This window comes from Ictidomys tridecemlineatus, chromosome 8 (genome assembly GCF_052094955.1).
Source record: "Ictidomys tridecemlineatus isolate mIctTri1 chromosome 8, mIctTri1.hap1, whole genome shotgun sequence".
In the NCBI taxonomy this organism is placed as follows: Eukaryota; Metazoa; Chordata; class Mammalia; order Rodentia; family Sciuridae; genus Ictidomys; species Ictidomys tridecemlineatus.
Window position 1 is genome coordinate 115114675 of NC_135484.1, and position 14000 is coordinate 115128674.

Genomic DNA, 14000 nt, shown 5'->3' on the forward strand with positions numbered 1-14000 from the left:
GGGATTGGGGATGATTGTCAGAATCCTTTGCTATTTTAGAAGAAGACCAAATAAAATTTATAAGAGGGAAAATATACAGGAAAAAATAATTTGCTTTATTTATTGCAAACAGAAAAAAGACAATGTCATTTTTATCGGTGATCCAAAATTTTCTGTTTTCAATGTACAAAATACTAGTAAAATACACAGATAGTTAAAATAGAAATCTGATGTTGATGCTCAGTCCTAGAAATCCATCAGTGAAAGAGAAGCAGGAATGAATCAGATGCTTTTGGTGGGGGGGATACTGGGAATTGAACTCAGGGGCACTTGACCACTGAGCCTCATCCCTAGCCCTATTTTGTATTTTATTGAGAGACAGGGTCTCACTGAGTTGCTTAGAGCCTTGCTAAGTTGCTGAGACTGGCTTTGAGCTCGTCCTGCCTAGCCTCCTGAGCTGCTGGGATTATAGGCGTGTGCCACCACACCTGACTAGCATTTTTTTTTAATATTTAGTTTTTAGTCGTCGTTGGACACAATACCTTTATTTATTTATTTCTATGTGGTGCTGAGGGTCGAACTCAGGGCCTCGTACATGCTAGGTGAGCTCTCTGCCACTGAGCTACACCGCAGCTCTCCTAACTAGCATTTTTAATTACTTGAAACATACTAAGAATTAACATTGAGTTTACCAACTTTTGTTTTTTGATAGAAAATATTTTATAATAAAAATATTTCTTTCCTGTTCTCCTTTTCTATCCCTTTATGAAAAATTAAACTTTTCTCTGTTTAATACTATATAATTTTCATTATACAGTGTTTTAAATTTTCTTATATTTCAAATGTAAACATATGTTTAATAATCCATACTTTTCAACAAGGGTGCCAGGACCATTTGTGGGAGAAAGGACAGTCTTTTCAACAAGTGATGCTGAGGAAACTTAATTTAACTTACATTTAACTTTTCTAACCCTTCTCAAAAGTGTAAGGCGGTAGTTGTGGCTCAGTGGTAGAATGCTCACTTAGCGCTGGGTTCAGTCTTCAATACTACAAAAAAATAAATAAATAAAGTATTGTGTCCAACTACAAAAAATAAATATTTTTAAAAAAGTTTAAGTCAGTAAACCTTAAGAAAGTATTTTCATTGGTTTTACCTGATTCTTTATAATCAAAGAAGAATGATTTGATCCCTACCTTACACAATATGGAAAAATTAACTAAAAATGGTTCAAAGACCAAGTGTAAGACCTAGAACTATAAAACTCCCAAAAGAAAACAGGGAAAGCTTTATGATGTTGGATTTAGCAGTAGTTTCTTGGAAATGACAACAAAAGCACAAGCAACAAAAATCTGTTTTAAAATAGATAAATTGGGCTACTTTAGAATTTTAAATTTCTGTGTGTCAAAGAATATAACAGAATGAAAGGCAACCTACAGAATGGGAGAGAAATGTTTATAAACCATATATCTGATAAGGGGTTAATATCCAAAATACATGAAGAAGTTTCACAACTCATTTTTTTTTTTAATTAAAAAAATGGTTAGCTGGGTGCAGTGGCACACAATTGTAGTCCTAGCTACTTTAAAAGGCTGAGGCAGGAGGATGGAAAGTTTGAGGCCAGTCTAGCCAACTTAGTGAGACCCTATCTGAAAATAAAAAATGAAAAGTATTGGGATGCTTCTCAGTGATAAAATGCTTACCTAGCATGTTTTAAGGCCCAAGGTTCAATCTTCAGTAACCCCCCCCTAAAAAAATAATTTAAATAAACACTAAAAACATGGACAAAGGAATTGAGTAGACATTTCTCCAAAAGGGTTATTCAAAAGATTCACCATCATAAGGGAAATTTAGTACAATCACAATGCAAATCTTATTAGGATGGATACTAAAGTAAGTATAAGGGTAAGTGAATGAATGAATAAACAAATAAATAAATGAAAGCTGGTAAGGATATGGAGAAATAGAATCCTTTAAACCTTTCTACACTGTTGTTGGAAATGTAAAAAGAGTACAGCCTCTATGAAAAATAGTGCAGCATTTCTCCCCCCCACACACACAAAAAAATTAAAAATAGGGTCTTGAAGAGATATTTGTACACTTATGTTCACGGTAGCATTATTCACAATAGTTAAAAGGTGGAAGCAACTCAAGTGTCCATTGTCAGATGAATGGATGGACAAAATATGATATATACATACATGGAATATTATTCAGTCTTAAAATAGGAGATAGTGACACATGCAATAGCATGGATGAATCTCGTGGACATTAGGGCAAGTGAAATAATAAGCCAGACACAAAAGACAAATACTGTGATTCCATTTATATGAGGTATCTAGAGTAGTCAGATTCATAAAAACAGAAAATATAATGGTGATTGCCAATGACTAAAGGAAGGAGGAAATGGGGAATTGTTTAATGGGTATAAAATTTCAAATTTGCTTATAAGTGGTATGAGATCAAATAAAAGTGTCTGCACAGCAAAGGAAACAAGATCATAAAGAGAGAGCCTACTGAACAGGAGCAGATCTTTGCCTCCTGCTTCTCAGAGCATTCATATCCAGAAAATATAAAGGACTCAAAACTTAACATAAAAACAAAAAACCCTAATTACCCATTTAATAAATGGGGAAAGAGCTAAACAGATACTTCTCAAAAGAAGAAATACAAATGGCCAACACATATGAAAAAAAATGTTCAATGTCCCTAGCAATTAGGGAAATGCAAATCATGTTACACAGAGGGCTGGGGTTGTAGCTCAGTGGCAGCACACTTGTATGTGTGAGGCACTGGGTTCACTCCCCAGCATTACATAGAAATAAATAAAGATATTCTGTCCATCTATAATTAAGAAAAATTTTTAAAAAAATACATAGATTTCATCTCTCTCCAGTCAGAATGGCAGTTATCAAGAATATAAGTAATAAATGTTGGAAAGGATGTGGGAGAAAAGATACACTCATACATTGTTGGTGGGATTACAAATTAGTGCAACCACTCTATTAAGCGGTATGGAGATTCCTAAAAAAAGAAAGAAAGAAAAAAAAGAAATGTAGGTGGTTACTCTAAAACCTAACTATACCACTCCTTGTTATGTATTTAAAAGATAGAATCAGCATACTATAGGGATGCAGCCACATTCGTGTTTATAGCAAGATAATTCACGATAACCAAGCTATGGAACCAACTTACATGTCTGTCAACAGCTAAATGGATAAAGAAAATATGGTCTGTATACCCAATGGAGTATTACTCAGCCATAAAAAATGAAATTATGGCATTTGCCAGTAAATTAATGGATCTGGAGACCATCATGCTAATGAAAATAAGCCAGACCCAGAAAGTCAAAGGTCAAACAAAATTTTTTTTAATATGTGGAAGCCAATCCAAAATAAAGAGAAAAGAAAAGAGCAGGGAGGAATTCCATAAATAGAAGAAAGATCAGTGGAGTAGAGGAAGGGAATATAGGGGGACAGGTTAAGGGAAGAACAGTGAAATGAACCTGATCTAACTTTCCTATAGACATATATGAATATACCAAAGTTAATCTCTCCTTTATATATATCTACAAGGTACTAATTTTTTAAAAAAACTACAACTAAAAATAAGTAAATAGCAGAACTGTAGAGTAAAGAAAACAAGGAAGGGAGGGAAAGGGGAAGTTCTATGGGCTGAATTATACCAAATTATGTTTCATGCTTTTATAATTATGTCAAAATGAATACTAATGTGGAGCTGGGTGCACTGGTGCATACCTGTAATCCCAGCAACTCCAGAGGCTGAGGCAGGAGGATCACAATTCAGTGCCAACCTCAGCAACTTTGTGAATTCTTAAGCAACTTAATGAGACCCTGTCTTAAAATAAAAAGGGCCGGGGATGTGACTCAGTGGTTAAGCCCCTCTAGGTTCAATTCCTTGTACCAATAGTAATATAATAATTAATAAATTAAAAAGAGTTGGGGATGTGGCTAAATGTTAAGTGCCTGGGTTCAATCCCCAGTACCAAAAAAAAAAAAAACATCCATAACTAAAAATAACTAATAAGCATCCACTGGGGAAAAACTTTTCAGATTAGGATAATACATTTTTATCATAATTAAACCTTTTTTAGTCGATAAAGAAAATAGTTATATAGTCAAAATGTCCTAGTCACTATGGTCTTTATTATGAGTGAAAGTGTTGGGTGATTAAATTAAAATGTTTGGAGGGGTATGATTTTTTAAAATCAAAATATATAATGGACTATATTAGAATACCAGGCTAATGGAATATATTATACAGTACTATAGAAGAAAGCAAAAATATAGTGGATTGCTTTTTTTTTTTTTTTTTCTCCAATAATGGTGCTGGGGATTAAACCCAGGGCCTTGTGCATGTGAGGCAAGCACTCTATCAGCTAAGCTATATCCCCAGCCCCTAGTGCATTGCTTTTTTGGGGGAAGTGAGGGAGACCAGGAATTAAACTCAGGTGTGCTCAACCACTGAGCCACATCCCCAGCCCTAATTTGTATTTAGAGACAGGGTCTCACTGAGTTGCTTAGTGCCTGGGTGGTGCCGAGGTTGGCTTTGAACTCTTCATCTTCCTGCCTCCACCTCCCAAGCCACTGGGATTACAGGTGTGTACCACTGTGCCCGTCTAGTGCATTGCTTTTTTTTTTTTTTTAAATTTTTTTAATATTTTTTATTTTTCGACGGACACAACATCTTTGTTGGTATGTGGTGCTGAGGATCGAACCCGGGCCGCACACATGCAAGGCAAGCGTGCTACCGCTTGAGCCACATCCCCAGCCCTAGTGCATTGCTTTTATACTGCATTTTGTGTACTTTTAAACTCCCCTGCTTCCCCCCGCCCACTCCTGGTACTGGGAATTGAACCCAGGGGCTGTTGAGTTATATGCCCAAAACGGTTTTTTAAAAATTAATTAATTTACTAGTTCTAATCGGTTACACTTGACAGTAGAAAGCTCTTTGATTCATTGTATACAAATGGAGCAGAATTTTTCACTTCTCAGGTTGTGCATGAAGTAAAGTCACACCCAAAGCATTTTAAAATATAATTTTTTGAGATAGTTAAGTTGCCTGGGCAGGCCTTGAATTTGAAATCCTGCATTATTCAGGGTTACAGGAATGTACCAATCCACTGACAACTTTTAAACTTTTTAAATTGTCAGTAGTTATATAGACATTAAAAAGTATGTAAACTTAGGGGATAGCTACATTTTACATTTATGATCTTATTTCATATTCTTTTTTTTTTAAATAAAGACTCTTTTTTTTTTTAAGAGAGAGTGAGAGAGAATATTTAATATTTATTTTTTAGGTTTTGGCGGACACAACATCTTTGTTTGTATGTGGTACTGAGGATCGAACCCGGGCAGCACACATGCCAGGCGAGCACGCTACCACTTGAGCCACGACCCGGGCCTATTTCATATTCTTTTACAAATGGAATAGGACTTCTAAAATTGATAAAGTAAATTGTGTTTGAGCTAGTAAAATTGAAGTCCAGATCAAATGTAAGAATAAATTGTGTTTGTGTATTTTTGGTGTATTTTACCAATAGCTAAATCCTAAAGATAAAAATCTTCAAAAGGTTTATGCTTCTGTCCTGGCAATTCTGTTTCTAAGAGTTTAGCCTAGGTAATATAGTAGAAGCTGCTTAATCAACTCCACACTTACTAATGCTTTCATTATTTTGCAATATCCTGAGTAATACAGCTGGTTACCCACTCTGCGATGTGGTCCCACATTCTGCTCCCACCAGTTGTGTGGACCTTGTCCATGCCCTGCAGCCACATCGTAGTTAAACAAGTTTAATTCATTACTTACCAAGGAGGACAGTATACCATGGGAAACAGCAGCATGTCTAAGTATGAAGAAAAGAAATTTTTTAAAAGTTTTGGGAATTCTAAGGAAGCAGGGCTTTGTTTTGTATTGGACACTGTTAGGATATAGGATGATTCTATGTTTAAGTGTCTTAATAAATTTTATTAAAAGAGGTTGGGCTGGAGTAGAGGAAAGCTTAAAATTCTGACTGGTAAAGAAACAGCAGTCACTCATATTAGCCAGGAGAGGGGGGTGTTTGGCATTTTGTAGGGTGCAGGGTGACCTTATTTTTTTTTTTCTGGGCTTAGACAAAGTTTAGAAGTGGTTTGTCTCAATTTACCTTTGTATCTGAGTGAACTTGTCTGATAGTGATGTTTTGTCACATTGTTCATGTCCAATAGGAGAGTAACACGGCCTCCCATGCCAGCTTTGAATAATACTAAGACCTACAGCTGGATATCTGAGCAGTTTCCAGATGTCAGGGACTGCTTTTTTGCCTTTTCAGACTCATTAAGAATCACTTGAAATCTGTTTATACCTATAGTACTTTCAGTAATTTATATAGTTTCATTAAATAGCATATAGAACACTGGAGTTATTATAAAAAGAAAATAATTATCTACAAAAACCAGGTTGAATGTTTTAGAAAGATTCATTAAGGCAAAATGCTAAAAGTGTGGAGCTGGGGTTTTGGCTCAGTGTTAAGGTGTTTGCCCAGCATGTGTGAAGCACTAGGTTCGATTTTCAGCACTACATATAAATAAATGAATAAAATAAAGCCTACCAACAGCTAGAAATACATGTTAAAAAATGCTAAAAGTATTTTTTAAATGGCTGTTGAATTAGGGATGGGCAGGCAAAATGGCCTTTCAGAATATATTGTTAACCAGACGGATCCTATATGTCCATTACTTTACATACTATCTTCTTTTTTTTTTTTTTAAGAGAGAGAGAGAATTTTTTAAATATTTATTGTTTAGTTTTCAGGGGACACAACATCTTTGTTTGTATGTGGTGCTGAGGATTGAACCCGTGCCGCACGCATGCCAGGCAAGCGCGCTACCGCTTGAGCTACATCTCCAGCCCCAGACATACTATCTTCTAAGTCTTGCTTCACCTTAGAGAAACTCGCATTGTAACAAGTGAAATTTATTCACTTCCCAAAATTTAATTCAATCCAAAATACAGTACAAAAAGAAAGGCATCTGAGACCAATCAAAACAAAATCTTTATTCTCCTTAGATTATTTTTTTTCTTCTTCAGGATAAAAAGCAGGTAAATAATTGGGATATTATAGAAACTTAAATTTTAAATTGCAAGTGATATATTATGAGTGTGATTTATATAGTAAAGATGATATGGGGGCTGGGGTTGTGGCTCAGTGGTAGAGGACTTACCTCGCACATGTGAGGCACTGGGTTCAATCCTCAACACCATAGAAATAAATAAAAAGATATTGTGTCCATCTACAATTAAAAAAAGAAAAGTTAAAAAAAAAAGATGATATGGAACTCTTGTTCCTAAAGAGCCTTAAAGACATCCTTGGCCTTTAACATACACATGAATTGATCCACTTTATATGTTTTAAATTTTAAAAGTTTGTATGGTTCCTTGCTTAAAGCAATATTTTAAATTAACCTACAACCAATCCTGATTGTGTCAAGTCAGAGGCTTTTACTATACAAAGAAATTTATGTAGCAATTTAGGTGCAAAATTTTCATTGGAATTTGATAATTGTTAAAGATAAAGACAATATGGTATTTTCATTAAGTCGTGTTTTTAGATATTTATTATAAGAAAAATGCTCATATAATCTGAAATATGAAGAGTGGGCTATAAAACCATGTAAAATTATGACTGCAGCTTTAAGAATGGTCATGTAAATATTTAATATGCAAAGTATACATATATAATTAAAAGGAAATGAATCAAGGAATTGATAGAAGTTTCCCCAGATGCTAGAATTTCAGAGGGTTTTTAATTGTATCTTCTGTGCTTTCCTGATAGTCTGTAAGTATGTATTATTTTTCAAAAACCAGGGGGAAATGTTCTTTAAGAGCCCCAATGTTTGTGGTTTTTAGAAATGTACTTGTGTTACTATGAGTCTGACTCTTTGCTCAGTGTGTTTCATCCATTTCTGAAGCTTTGTGTAAAAGAACTATTAAGGTTCCCAGTGTTCTTTAATGTTCCAAAGAAGAAGAGCAAAAAGTACTGGCATGATTTCTTTAGTGTGGGGCTCCTTTGGGTTTAATTGACAGGCTGGTGTTTCAAACATCTAAGGTCTAATATGGATAACACCCATGAATTAGGCCTTTTTTGCCTGCCCTCACCTGACCAGGCAGAATTAATCACTCCTTCTCCGTGTTAATACTCTTATTTTAGTGCTTTCCATGTTTTGTTAAAAAACAAAAACCAAAAAAACAATGCACATATGTATCTTCCCCCCATCCCAGCCATACTACATTGTGTGTTCCCTGAAAGGAAGAAGGGAATGACCTATCTTTGTATTCTTAGTACAAAAAAAAAAGACCTTTGCTTCTCAGTAATTGGCCAAATGTCTTGAGCAAATACACAATAGTACCTCCTCCAATGTGCAGATTTCCTGAAGGAGCATATAACAAATTTGTCTTAACATATCAGTTATAATTTAGAAGAGCAGAGGTTTTCAGTGCTAAACCACAGCACAGTGAAGAGTATCAGTGAAAGGAAAGCAGCCTATCAACAGCAGAATTTGAGTTTCTTCTGAGGATTGTGGATTGTTTTCACAAAAGAACTACATGTGGTGAGCATATAAATTGATGTAGCTATTTTGGAAAGGCACTTGAGCAATATCTGTCAAATATAAAAAGCATGTCACCTTTGAATTTGTAGGAATTTAGCCTCTAAATACACTTTTCATAAATAGTCATGGGCAATACTCATTAGGGGCTATTGTTTGTAATACGTTTCTGAGTAGGAGATTGTAATGTTACACAGAATATTAGCAAATGAGATTATATCTGTGATGGGGGTGACAACGATGACGACCCTGGCTTTATTAAAATACATATTATAGCCAGTTGTGGTGGTGTGCACCTATAGTTCCAGCTACGAGAGGCTGAGGCAGGAGGATCACTTGAACCCAAGTTCAAAACTAGCCTTGACAACATAGCAAGATTCTATCTCTAACAAGAACAGAAATAAAAATAAGCATCATATGCCAGGCAGTGTGCCATTCATTTGACATGTTTTATCTAGTAATTCTTATTACAACCATATGGAAGAAACGGTCACCTGTTTTGCAAATGAGGAAACTGAGCCCACAGAGATTAAATAACTTGCACAACAGCTAGTAAAGGGCAGACCTGATATTCAGTCTAGAACTTTTAATCGCTAAAATGCATGTTGTCCACTCTACTGATGGAGAAGAATATATTAAGTGAAAAGCAGTTTAGGATGGGGAGGGAGAAAAGCAGTTCAGTATTGAATGTATAGTATACTATCATATGTTTTTTAATTTTTAAAAAAAGTGATAGCACACACTGGAAGTAAACATAACAGAAGCTTTTTACAAGAAGAGATAAATGACCTTTTACCAATGTATGTATTTTTTTCTTTTGTGTTTTGATAGCAGATATGTATTACTTATGTAAAATTTTAACTAAACTAAGTGGAGGTAACATTTCAAAAAATTCTAGTATTTAATGAAGACTAAGCTGAAATCAACCAATAAGTGCTTTGTTCATTCCTACTTACATAACTTTATGTTGGGTTCTCCTTATTCTAATGACCTACCTTCAGCTCTCAATCCAAGATAACAGTTAACTTCCAAATTCACTTCTGCAGTTCATAGCTTATCTTATCCTACTTTGAGTGTTTGATTGACATAGCACAAGTATAAATTTTTATTCTTTTAAATTACTTTCATTTTCCCCAAAGAGTTTGAGACTACTTACAGTAAGATATAGTTATAGATAAACATGATAAAACTGTAAATATTGAGATTACAATTATGTAGTCTTAGCAGAGTTCTACATCTAAGTTTTAAGTTTCCTGAAATTGCAAAAAAGGAAAGGATTTTGATTTTTGTGTGTGTGTTTGTATGCATATATACTACTAGGGATTGAGACCCAGGGGCATTTAACCACTGAGCCGTATCCTCAGCCCTTTTTTATATTTTGTTTAGAGACAGGGTCTTGCTTAGTTGTTTAGGGCCTTGCTAAGTTTGCTGAGACTAGCTTTGAACTTGTGATCTTCCTGCTTCAGCCTCCCACTCTGCTGGGATTACAGGCGTTTGCCAGCACACCCAGCAGGATTATGAATTATTATTATTTGATAAGAGGACACACACTTTTTTGTCTGAAGAAACAGTTTTTTCTGATTCTAAATTTTTAGAAAAATTTGTTTCTTGGACCCTTTTATACAATTTATACTTTTTTAGTTGTTTTGTGATTTTGTTTTTTTTCTCCCCAACTAAATTATAAGCTTCCTTAGGACAAACTTCTTTTTCCATACTATTTTTGTTCCATCTCTGCCTAGAAAACATGCACTTATTATTATGGCTGAAAGGAACAGTTGCAGCACAGCCACATTTCATGGATTATGTTACCACTACTTTTCAAAGACTTGATCTTTGATACCACTTTCATCCTCCTCAGCAGGGAATCTTCTCTGATAGTTTTCCAAAAAAATCATAATTTATTTCTTTGCATGTAACTTTTACTGAGTTCTGTCTTACAACCCATAATTTCTAGCCAAGTACACAGTGTGAAAAATTGGAAATTTGTTTGAGCTCTTGTTTTGTGAAAGTTGCATCTTTTTAAATATGACCTATACCTTTTCTTTTCTCTTAGGCCAAGTTATCAAGGCATGGGACATTGGGGTGGCTACCATGAAGAAAGGAGAGATCTGCCATTTGCTTTGCAAACCAGAATATGCGTATGGCTCAGCAGGCAGCCTCCCTAAAATTCCCTCGAATGCTACTCTTTTTTTTGAGGCAAGTGTATCTCTGAGCCTTGTCAACATCTGTTCTGCTGTAGGGTTGCCTTTGAAGCAGCAGTCAATGAATGGAACAAGGAGCTGAGCTTGCTATTGAGAATCAGATCCAACTTATTTATTTTGGAGCTTGGCTTCTTGAATTATTTCCCACAAACTATAGGGATGTGTGCCAGTGCTTTCTTAGAAACGTGTCTCTGGCACAGAAAGGGCATATCCAAATAAACAAAAGACACTAGACTTAAAAATAAAGGTTCTGGACAGAAGTGTAAGTCTGACATACTTAGAAGTACAAGGATGAAAGTGGTGGAGATAAATGTTGAAATTTCCCTATACCAAGTTTTAAGTTATTTTCACATCATAAAGTTTTATAAATGTCATAGATCTCTCTTTATTAGAAGCAGTAGGTTGTGATATGCTGTTTTTCCTATTTTGAATTAACTATACATGTTTGTAAAAATCTAATATTAAGAACTGTCCTAACTGGGTGATATACACTTTTAGTCAGTTATAGGCCAGATTCCTAGGATTTATTCTTATATTTTGAAAATGGAACTTCATAACTTTAGGGTAGAAAAGTGGTGGCCTCAGAGTCAGACATCAAGTTCTGTGCCAGCACCTTGTCACTCTGGCTTTTTGCCCACAAGTTTTCCTAGTATTTCCTGTCTGTCTTTGCACTGCAGCCCCACAGGATATAGTCCTAGACATTATCATTACACAAAGTTCTTTCCAAGTATTGAAAAGTACAGTGTGTTTTTCCCCCCTATTTTTCCAATAACAAAGTTTTTAAAAAGTTTTATTTGTAAAATGAAAGAAAAATCAGTTGCCTTTACATATGTTAAATTGGCTTTGTTTGATCCTTTCTCAGCTAAATCTTTTTCCTTTCTAGATTGAGCTCCTGGATTTCAAAGGAGAGGATTTATTTGAAGATGCAGGCATTATCAGGAGAATCAAACGGAAAGGAGAGGGGTATTCAAACCCAAATGAAGGAGCAACTGTAGAAAGTAAGTATAAAACTTGGGTTCTATTTAGTGGATGAAATGGAAATTGTTTTAAAAACTCTGTTTATAGAAATAAACATTGAATATACCTCAAGAATAGTTTTAGATTCAACATTTATTTAAATGACTTCATTTAGTAAGTATTAATTTAACGTGTGCATGCCAGGCACCCTGCCAGTCTCTACAAACTCCAAAATGAATAAAAGGCAATTCCATCCATCAAGGAATTCTCAGTCAGGACTCTTTGGGGGTCCCAACAACTATATTAATAGTCTCACATATTTATTAATTTGTGTCTCTCAATAACCTTATGAGATAAGATTTATTATCCCCAGGCGAAAAAAGTGAGTTCTGAGATGTATAAAAATTGCCCAAGCTTACAAAGTTACTAAACAGAACACTGGATTGTAATCCCTTTTAGGACTCTCAAACCCATCTCCCTATGATAACTGATTATTCTTCTTCCCTCCCAGAACACACTGTATATACCACCCTATATAGGACATCTTTCTATCTTTCTTTCTTTCAATATCTCAATATTTATTTTTTAGTTTTAGGTGGACACAATATCATTATTTTATTTTTATGTGGTGCTGAGGATCAAACCCAGTGCCCTGTGCATGCCAGGCGAGCGCGCTACCACTTGAGCCACATCCCCAGCCCAGGACATATCACTTTATATTACAATGAGTATTTGCCTCTTTCCCCAAGTATTTAGTGAGCATTTGAAAACGAGCATCTTTCTTTCTCTTTTTATTTTCAGCATTTGCTTCACATATTTGGTATTTAGTAAAACTTTCTACATGTATAAATGTTTAAAATATACCATTATTGATTTGAATCCTTCAAAAGGGAAACATAAAGAAATACTTGCATTAAGAAAAATTCAAGGCTGGGGTTGTGGGTCAGTGGTAGTACGCTTACCTAGCATTTGTGAGCACTGGGTTCGATTCTCAGCACCACATACAAATAAATAAAATAAAGGTCCACCAACAACTAAAAATAAATAAATAAATATTTAAAAAGAAAGAAAAAGAAAAATTCAAAAGCCTAAAGGTCCATCAACAACTAAAAATAAATAAATAAATAAATATTTTAAAAAGAAAGAAAAAGAAAAACTCAAAAGCCAGGTGCAGTGGTATGCACCTGTAGTCCTGACTACTTGGCAATCTGAGACAGGAGAATTTCTGGAGTCTGACAGTTCAAGACCAACCTGAGCAACATAGCTCATTGTGCTCTGTATGTGTACTTTGAATTGAAATGCGTTCTGTCATGTATAACAAATTAGAATAAATAAATAACATTTTAAAAAATGAAAAAGAAAAAACCCAAATCACTAAATAACATGAACTATTATTATAAAAGGTTTATTTAAAATAAAGAGTTACCAAGTGTATTGACAATCTCAACAACTTGGGAGGCTGAGGCAAGAGGATCATAAATTCAAGGCACTGAAGTCTGGATAACTTAGCTAGACCCTATCTCAAAATTTTTTTTAAAGGCAGGAGCTGGGCACAGTCACACACGCTGGGATTACAGCCTGTAATCCCAATGGTTTGGGAGGCAGAGGCTGGCTCTGAATTTGCAATCCACCTGCTCTAAGTAACATAGCGAGACCCTGTCTCTAAATACATTTAATAAAAAGAGCTGGGGATGTGGCTCAGTGGTTGAGTGCCCTGGGTTCAATCCCTATTATTTAAGACAGTTAACCAAAATAGTTGATGTTCTTGTTTTTTTTAAACATTTTTAGTTGTTATGGACCTTTATTTTATTCATTTGTATGTGGTGCTGAGAATTGAACCCAGTGCGTCACACATGCTAGGCAAGTGCACTACCACTGAGCCACAACTCCAGCCCCAATGTTCTTATTTTTAATAGTGTAGATACTACTTTGGAACTGTATTTCATTTCCAAAGTCTATGTTACATCAAATTTAGTTGTCTTTTTATTAAAAGGAATTGTAAATATTCAACGAAATATTGTAGTTGAAGTGTTTAGAACATTGTCATTTGTGGTAAGTTTTACACTAAATGAAGAGGTCATCAAATGTATGTCAGAGAAAGAACCCAGGCCAGAAATCAGGAGATAGGGTTCCAGGTGTAGCTAGACCTCACTTCTGGTCTTTTGACTCCTTTTTAGACATTGAAGTAGGGGTTGGACCTCTGGTTTCTAAGGTTCTACCAGTCCTAAAAATCTGTGATAGAATTCTAAAGGTTTA

General features: G+C 35.0%; 1 protein-coding gene across 4 annotated transcripts in view; it reads left to right on the forward strand.

The window, feature by feature from the left end:
- Fkbp5 (FKBP prolyl isomerase 5) overlaps positions 1–14000 on the forward strand; it is a 110156-nt gene that overhangs the window by 60542 nt on the left and 35614 nt on the right. For all 4 annotated transcript variants that reach the window (XM_078020128.1, XM_078020129.1, XM_078020127.1 and 1 more), the window contains 2 exons: positions 10640–10782; positions 11671–11785. In XM_078020128.1, coding sequence (XP_077876254.1) covers positions 10640–10782; positions 11671–11785 — 258 coding nt within the window. The remainder of the gene's footprint in view (positions 1–10639; positions 10783–11670; positions 11786–14000) is intronic.